Here is a 9441-nt window from a genome sequence, read left to right as displayed (position 1 = left end):
CCACCATCTCCTCCCCCCCCCCCGATCCCCCATTCACTTTTTTTGTCGCTCGGTCTTTGTCGGTGACGACACCTCCAGAAACGTCTGGTCACCTTGGTAAACATTTCTTTTAAAAAGATACATAATGTTTCGTTAGGCGCATGGCGTTACAGCGCATTAAAACAATTAATCACATATACAACTCTCCAGCAAAAACGCAATATCACACTTATAGTGTCTTCGCTGGGTGCAGGCCACGTACACACTGATCAATCTGCTTAGCTTTACTTCCTTCAGTTCAGTGGGATCGTACCCGATAATATGTCTGCTTTCATCGTGTTGCTTTAATTGTTTCTAAGCCACACGTACACACACACACACATACGCCCGACCCCCTTTTCTGATTTACGCACGACACTAAGATATATAACTGTTGTTGCATGAATGTTCCCATATAGGACACCGATCTTAAACATCGAAAGACCCACTTTTCATAGCCTTGCCCAACATTGGACGTAGGCTCATTGGTGGTTGCAATTTCAACCCTCTCCATCAAATCTGAGCCTCAGTTTATTCTATAGTGCTTGCTGTGGTATATGATCTAAAATACATTTTCTTCTTTTTATTCATGTGTTTATAGCTTGTTTGAATGTAGTCCCAACACAAATGCACCATTGACAAAATGTTGATAAGTGGATCATAAACAAATAACCGCAAGTTATCTGGCTTTTTATTTTTTTTTTTTTATCTCTTCCTCCTGTTCTCATTATCTTTGAGTAAATGTTAATGTCTGTGTGGATTACCGTATGAATGCACTTCGATCTGTAGGTCACAATACTAATTCGCAAGTTTTAATTTCTTTAGCTGTCACTACAGTTTGTGCATTAAAAAAGAAAAATTTTAATAAAAACAAACTTTTTAATTTTTGGTATGATAAGTCTCTCACTCTAATCATTGCCTAATGTTTGAGAATGTTTTTCACAAGATGCACGACAGTCTCACAAAGTAAGCAACAAAAGTATTTATTGCCTTAAATTACACTTTTTAAAAAAGTCTTTCTAAAAAAAAATGTCCTTTACCATGAACTTGTCATTTACAGCATCAAATAGGCACATGTATTTTGGCATATTAAATGGTTGTTAAAAGGATGTTAATTAAGGAACTATTTAAAGCAAGATTTAACAGCAGTTTACATCACTTTTCAAAAGTGGAATGGGTTTATGCCGATTTGACAAAAACAGATACATTGTATCACTGTTTACTACTGAGATGTTCACAATCTAAAACAATTAAGACAGCTTACACAGCTTAGATATTAAATGTTCTTGATAGGTCTTAAATACCCCAGCATTTACACATTTCTAAAAGACTTCAATATTATTTACCTTTAATTATTGTCGGTGTCCATCCATATCCAACAAGAGGTCATATTGAATTGCATTACAAGAAATATTTAGATGACTAACAAATTAAAAAAAACCTGCCAAACCAACACAACAAATTATCAGTGACAGCAGAAATAACCTGAAGAAGAAGACAGGTTTAATTAAGCAAAAGTCTTTAAGACAAGCCTAAGGCTAAACACACTGAGTTTGTATCTGTTATGTGAACTTTAGTCACTTTATATGAATGTAACAGCAGTCATAATTACACAGTAATAACCAGGTCCAGAGAGGTAAGTGATGCTTCACTATTCAATATGAATTTTGCCAACATAACACTAATTACTGATTTATTTGCATATTTATACACTTTTAGAGGTGCCTATTACACTTGAATGGTATACATCTTAACAGTTAATGGTACAAGATTACAAACAAATTCAGTATATAAAGAATGGTATAAGGCCACGTGGTTGATGGACACATGTTTTGAGAGGATTTTTGGAACAAAATAAATATATATAGACTTTCTAGCTCAATAAGAGTGAGTATGGTATAAAACAAAACACATCAGTACATGCACTTAACATATTTTAGGTAGTTTTAGATTCTGTTCCCTCATTAAACATATATTGCAGCAAATAAGAACGTTGCATATGTCCAATTTTTCTTTATTTATTCTTTCAAAAGGAGAACAATGGATGTTACGGATTGAAGCAGTATCTGCAGTATCTGTTCTTTGCATTGCCTCAAAAATACACTAGTACGATGTTCAAAATAAGTCAGCTGTCAAGCATTGCCCTATTTAATTTCCTCCTTGTAATTATAACAGAGACTGGTTTCTCCATAAAAATTCTAAAACTGCTCTTTATGCAAAACATGAAACATGTATTGATTCCAGATTATGTAATAGTTCCTTCCCCCAGCTTTCTTTGTTTTTTTGCGGTTTTTTTTTAAGGGTGATTATAAGCAGCATGACCTGTATGAAGGTAACAATTTTAGATTAGCCAACTTCACACACATATCACAAAATTAATTTTTCTTAAATCACTTTTAAGAAATTTTGAACCGAGGTAGAGGGAGAGTGAAACGTTAAGAGATTAACAAGTTCCTCTTGTAATGGTTTGCCACAACTCACTAAGCTGGTCAGTGGATAGCCGTGTTGTGCTCAACAGTCTTTTTTCGTCAGCTATAAAATCACAAAATGTTTCTTCCTCTGGGAAATTGTGCAGTTGTGGCAGGTCGTATTTGGGTGCACCTAATGCCTTTAATAAGACGCCAGTAATATACACATCTTCCAATGACATGTACGGTATGTACTGTGACATATTCACAATAGGAGCTATAATGTCAGTGGATAAAATGTAGCACGGCCCACCAGCGTACGTTGGGAACATTGAAAAAGGGTATTCGTTGGGGTCATTTTTCCACTTGCCGCTCGTTAACACCCAAGGAGAGTAATATAGTTTTCCCAGCACAGAATTGTGCAGCTTATACTCATTATTCAGGAGAAGATTCATCAGCTGTGGAAAGTCAACAAATGTGTCTTGATCTATTTTGACAAGAAACTTTGTTTCTGCACAGTTCTTGGCAATCCAGTTCAGCCCAAACAACATTTTTATTGAGAGGTTTCTGTAAGTGTCATCAAAGTCACCTATAATCATATCAGCATATGTGTGTGCTTCCTGCTCAACAGACTGATGTTCCAGCTGGTTGGATGTTCTCCCCAATAAAAAGAAAATGTCAGCATGTTTCCCAAGTTTGGCATGTGGCCACTGGTCCTGTATCAAAGCATGACCCCAAGTCTTCCGAATTATCGTTCTTTTTAGGCCATCTTTTGGATGACTTGGAATGAGAACAGCGATGTAAGCTTCATTGTTACATGACCTTTCTGGTTGAATTAAATATGAAATATGCTGTGGCATAATTATGCTGTCTCTAGGAATAAAGTATTTAGAATGGAACAAGTCCAACCAAAAGAAGTCACCTACGCTTGCTAACGCTGAAGAGGCCCTGTTTTTTAAGGTATACTGGGATACTGTGAATATGGCAATCAATAATACAAGAAGAGCAAAGCCTTTGCATCGACGTCGACAGGATAATTTAAGAAGAATATTTTCCATCTTGCTATGAAAAAACTGAAAAGTAGAAAGTCAATCATTACAATCAAAATATGTACGATTTTTCCAATAACTTTTGCCCAAATGACATTTATGGTCCTTCAGATTTTGTTCACAACAAATAATCCCTTTTCTGCATGCTTTATATATTCTCTATGATTTTAAACATGAATTTAAAAAAACAAATCTACTCATCTGTCATTTTTGTCTCATTGCTCACTAAAGGTATTTTTTGTACGGTTTATTTAAATTATACCAGTTGTATGCTGCACATTTTTAAAAATACAATTGTATGGTGTAGTACATAGCTTATCTAACTCATAAGAGGGTCCTCTAAGGCCCAATTTTAACACAATGATAGCACGAGTGTTCTTATATCGTTCAAAGTTTGGCACACCAAAATTCAGTTTAAAGAGAATGTATAACATGCTCATAAGCTTGATATGATTCTAATAATAAGCAGGTTGCACTATGCTTACTTCATTATTATTTTTTTTTTATTGACGCAGAAACGCATTCGTCTGCAACTCTAAGAGACATAGAACTTGTAAACTTACCTTTAGATGAAGACTCAGGGGGTTGGCAGATATCACTATAACGCCTGCAGCAGGGAAGACAGCTCCACATAGTGCTTAAAGAAAGCCTTTCAGATGCAAACAGTTATCCATGCACGTTTTCGGCCAACATTCGTTGATATGTCTCCGCCTGAAGGCATCAGATTTAAAAAGGAAGTGTGAGTGGCATCGTATTCAGTGCACTCTCAATTACTGGTTTGAAAACTGTCAGGAAATAAAAAGTCAAAGGTCAGAGATAATTCCCAGAGAACGAAGAGATATCTCTTGTTCTTCACCACACTCCAGCTTGTGGTGGCATGGTGACATCTGGCGGATATGCCCACTCGCCATAGACAGTTTGCAATATTAATGGGCTTTATCATGTTAAATTCATGGCCACTGTATGCAGCATTTCTTTGTTGTTGTTTGTGTGTGTGTGTGTCAGTGTGTGTGTGTGAGAGAGAGAGCATTCGTGCACAAGACACTTCACTTGCACACAAAGCCGGGCACGCGCATAATCTTTCCCAAGGACAACAACTATTTTCTATATACAATCACTACTCAGAACTAGATTTATTATTAACTATAGGGAGCGGACCGCAGAATGGTTAGAGAGCTGGCGTCCCAACTACGAGGCGGGCCGGTTCGATACCCGTGTACCGCAACATACTCTTCCCCCGTTGACCAATCTGTCGGGAACGGGTACCTGACTCTGTAGAGGGCTGGGAAAGGTAAGGCAACGAGGAAATTGAGATTGGAACTGCCCTCACATAAAGCTGGCCCCAACGAAAATGATGTTTCTAGCGCCTCATTCCCCAAAGACCTGAAAAGCTTGGGGAACGAGTTTATTATTAGCCTTCTGTCACTGGGGGTTGACATAATTCTACACAAGTTCTACTTGACATTGTTGGAAGTGCTGTAAACAAGTTCTGACTCACGGACATTTATTTCCTCTAGGGTGGGAGTCTGACGATGTAGGTTGTTCGATCTGATTCACCCTCGCCCCAAAGCAAAATAAGCTGAACCTACAGCGGTGGTACTTTATCAGAAACATTATCTTAAAAACTAGCCAATACGTAACTTTTTTGGGAAAAAAGGGAAGTTGTAAAAAGAAAAACATTATCCCACTTGCAGTCTCAAAAATGTCTTTCGCGTGTTTGTACCAAAAACTAGAAACCAAATTAACAGCTTTCTAGGAAGGTATGGTTTCCGATTCCTCACGTGCAACCCAACTTTGCCATCTTTATGAGGAACATTTGAGCAAGGGTGGCAAAGATTATGTGAAGATCATAGGAAGCCAATGGTTTTGGGGCAAATGTTCGGGACGTTAGGTCAACATGATGGAGATCAATGCCGGTTGGCATAAGTTTACGAATGCATCGCTCCATCAGCTCTCCACCCCGACTGGTACTAGCCCCCAAGTAATGGGATGACATGACATATAGCTCGGGAAGCCGGTTTGTAAGTGGTAAATGCGTGCGTGAAGGAAGTATGTGGGTGCACGCAAATGCCACAAGTGCGTATGTGCATGTGTGCGCGCAGAGGCAAGTATTTACATTATTACAAAAATAGTGATCTACTGTTTTGTACACGTAGAGAGTACTTAAGTTTAGAAGTGGAGACCTCATCCTGACCACCGTGGTGCTGTATGTTTGCTGCTCTGATCATTACCCGACACAAGGCGCTCAGCTCTACGACGTACGTTTCTGTAGAGATCCGAAGGGAGAGGAAAAAAGCTACAATTAAGTTTCACCAAGGTATACACCTGAAAATATTCAAGATGTTGAAAGGCGAAATATTTAGTTGCGCAGCATCCTACGGCTGTCAGTCGGGTTTATCACGGCGTTTAGCCCTCGTTTCGTTGGACCAGTTCAGCCCAAGCTTTGCTCGACTTTTCTTATCTATAAAACGAACTGAGCAAGTAGCGACACTGACCTGCATGATCTTTAAGTGTGTGCAGCTTCAAGGTTCAGTAAAAGGATTTCCTCCATGCGACCACGAGCAACTTGTTTTTTGATCCCATTCCTACCATAAACTTTTGTCTAGTTTTGTTGCTACACGATTTGCTAGGAAATATGCAGTGCGTTCTGACTGGTTGTTTTTTTTTATTAGCATATTTGGTTGAAAAGCATTAGCACAGCATTACTCAATGTGTTTAGACTGGCTCACTTTTCTTTTCCAGGTGTGAAAACAAAAGACGAGCGTATACGAAGTACGACCGCTTTGGAGTGCCATCGAAATGAGACCGATTTAGCAAGATGGCCTCCTCGAAACTATACAGCAGTCAGTCGAGAAAAATCCTTCCTACCGATAAACACGTCACTCGTAAATTTTGCAGCACACGATCTCTTCTTCAGCTGAGAGCGACCAGATCATAAAAGTGGCACAGAAGTTTAGTTCTCCTTGGAACAAAAGTTAAACGTGAAGTTTTGCATCGCGAACAAGTTAAAAAAAAAAGAATTTATTATTATTTTTTTCTTAGTTTTATTAATGATTAAAGGCCTTGAGACTCTTAGTATTTTATCTTCGCTTGTGTAGAAGGCATCTCTCGGAGCTAGCTTTACGTGGGGGCAATACCCATCTCCTCTCTCTCGCTGGATTACCTTCCCCAACCCTCAATGGAGTCAGGTACCCATTCCAGTCAGCGGGGGGAAAGTCTGCTGCGATACTCGGGTTAGTCGGGTATCGAATTGCCTCTCAGTTCGGACGCCATGCAGCACTCTAACCATTCGGCTATCTGCTTCCCAAAAGCATCTCTGCTTCTCGTTGAATCAAGATAGGCCTAGATGTAAAACATCATCAGCTTAATTGTGATATCAGAGACCTAGTTAGCTATGTCCAAAAGGGTGGGGAGAAGTTTACTACCTCACCCCCACTTCTCCGCCTCTGTTGCTTACAGACCTAACTAGCTATTGAAAGTCTGTACTATTGCTCTTTGAAAGTTATCGTGCTTTAACAGCAACTCTTATTTAAACTGCGTAACGGGGATCGAGAGAGGTGTGAAAAAAGGAAGGCTGCTATCGCGATGACCTATGAGAACTGTACGCTTAAAGTGCACCGTGAATTCCTTTTTGGAGTCAGGCACCCATTCCCGTCAGTTGGGTCGATTTGGGGAAGACTACACGGGTATCGAACCAGTGCCCACCTCATTTCGGACACTATCGTTCTAACCACTCGGTTATCCGTTGCCATCGCAACCGTTCAGCACTTCTTATTTTGTTCCAGTTTGCAAAGGAAAAAAAAAAAAAAGATTTGACACGATTTAACTGGTCAAGAGTTTCCCAGCATTTTCCCAGTTAATGATGACATTTCAGCGCTTGTCCCTAATACAGTTAAACCAATGTAGTAGCAATAAGTAAGACATGGTTTATGACGGAAGTGACGTGAAAACTTCACTAGGTTCAGATCTCTTTTCAGAGGCAGTGTTTATTTCTTTGCATGTAGCGCATAGTAACATAATATGGCTAGCTGCTTTGATGTAAACCAACCAACCAACCAACCAAGAGGGGTGAAAATACTGTGTACGGGCGGTGGTGCTCCTAAGACCTAGATGACCCAACGGGCAAAGTCGTCTCGCTCATACAATGACCCGTATGTTGGACATTACGCTTGCCGATATGAGCAAGATTCAAGATTATTAATCTGTCACCCTCTAAGGCAGGGGTGGGCAATTAATTTTCTCAAGGGGCCGCATGAGAAGTTGGGATGGTTTTAGAGGGCCGGACTAATATAATTAACTCAGTTGTACCCAATACTTTATATATAGTATATATACTGGAGGGCGGGCCGCATCCGGCCCGCGGGCCGGCGTTTGCCCAGGGGTATTGAGATCTTCAAAATACACACATTCCTATCTATAGTATCTCTCGCTCACACACGCACATTCACTAGTCGGTTTTTGACCAGGTTTATACCAGGTTAAAGGCAGCTAGTGGACTACGAAAAGCAAGTTACCGTGCTTCAAGCAGCCTGCCTCTATTTCACTATGCTACGATAAGACATAATCGGACAATGCCCTGGATATGGTATGGGTGGAAGATAAGCGGATGCAGTGTTAGAGAACATTAAAATTTCCAATAGGACACAGTTAGTCCTGACCTTTACACACTAAACGTGTGCCGTGGCGTTATCTGTCGCGAAACGACGAGAATTTTTCTCCCATTCACCAAGTCAAATATCGCTATGACTATTTTCAATGAAAGCAGCCTCGATAGTAGTCTGTGGTCGAGGTTGGCCGCGCCTTGCTCTGATAAACACACGCGCACACGCAGAACAAAAAAGTACGGTTACACTCCAACTGGTCCCAGTCGCAATAAATCGTACAGTTTCAAGTTATAAGAGGTACAATGAACATGAGGCCGTGTCAAGGAAACAGACTTACCATGATAAAACTCCTCAGGTAGGTGACTTTGGTGTCGATTTCCCTCCTTTTGTGCGGAGCTGCCATGTCAGTTACGTCCTGACGTCTGCATCTGTGGTCTGAGTGCACGGTTATACGGTATCGAGGTACGAGACATCGTCTGCCACGGACAGCAGCCATCCAATTGAAACACAGCCCACATGTCAACGGAATTTCCTTTTGATGCTGCTTGTTTTTGTTTGGCGCGTCAGTTATAAGACCGTAAACAACACGTGTCTATGCGGGGAGGGGATCCCTCTTCCTCCACCCTTCCTACTCAGGTCGTTGGACAACATCGTTGCGTCGCACGGAGAACTATTAGCTAGCGACCTTTGACACTGAGCAGGTTGTAAAGCTAGCCTTGGCGGTCTTTCGACCGTTTGCTTCATCAAGCACAGCTACGACGACATCCTCGCCCCAAGCAAGCTATTGTACTATCTGAGTATCTCTGAGGCTAGGCCAGAACTGGGAAGCTCGGTAGCGGGGTCACCAATAACAATTCAGCGTTTCTCCAGGTGACGGATAACAGATTGACCTACACAAAGGTTAGTTGCGAAATAAGCCCGACTTGCCTGGACAAAATAAATATAAGAAGTCGCCGACCTAACTGGCAGTATTCCTATCTGAATGGGGCGGGGTAAAAGGTGGCACTGTTACCCATAGCAAGGAAATTTAAATAGAGCTTTAGCGATAGATTCTGATTCTCTGAATCATGTCCGATCAAATATTTAGGTAACAAACCCCCAACAAAATCGATAATTTACTTAAAATGGCGTCTAAAACATGGATCTGAGTTGCTCCAGGTAGGCCGCCACGTTGTGATGTCGAGTGACGTCACTGAACAGTCCTTCCAGGAGGGGGGAGGGGAATTGGTGTTTGGCTATGTCATGGCACGCAGCCAGCCCTGTAAACAGATGTCACGTGCAGAGAAAGAACAGCGTGCCCGAGACGAGAGCTGAACCCGGGACAGCCAACCTTCACTGTATTGGTGACAGGCGCTAACCGTT

The 9441-nt window shown here is 40.9% G+C and overlaps 1 protein-coding gene across 4 annotated transcripts; it reads right to left on the bottom strand.

The window, feature by feature from the left end:
- Positions 1–985: 985 nt before the first annotated feature.
- On the bottom strand, positions 986–8993 carry LOC112565586 (beta-1,3-galactosyltransferase 5-like). 4 transcript variants are annotated; one of them, XM_025241122.1, is made up of 3 exons: positions 8417–8993; positions 4039–4260; positions 986–3499 (listed from the first exon to the last, which is right to left on the bottom strand). In XM_025241122.1, exon 3 carries the CDS (start codon positions 3482–3484, stop codon positions 2462–2464), a length of 1023 nt encoding a protein of 340 aa, XP_025096907.1. In that variant the 5' UTR covers positions 3485–3499; positions 4039–4260; positions 8417–8993; the 3' UTR covers positions 986–2461. The 4 variants fall into 4 exon arrangements, with proteins under 4 accessions (XP_025096907.1, XP_025096906.1, XP_025096908.1 ...); XM_025241121.1 differs by having other exon boundaries at positions 4039–4186; XM_025241123.1 differs by lacking the exon at positions 8417–8993 and adding an exon at positions 8134–8276 and having other exon boundaries at positions 4039–4186.
- Positions 8994–9441: the final 448 nt, after the last annotated feature.

This window comes from Pomacea canaliculata, linkage group LG6 (assembly GCF_003073045.1).
Source record: "Pomacea canaliculata isolate SZHN2017 linkage group LG6, ASM307304v1, whole genome shotgun sequence".
Lineage (NCBI taxonomy): Eukaryota > Metazoa > Mollusca > Gastropoda > Architaenioglossa > Ampullariidae > Pomacea > Pomacea canaliculata.
Note: the sequence above shows the minus strand (reverse complement) of the source record. Positions and strands in the feature narration are given on the sequence as shown.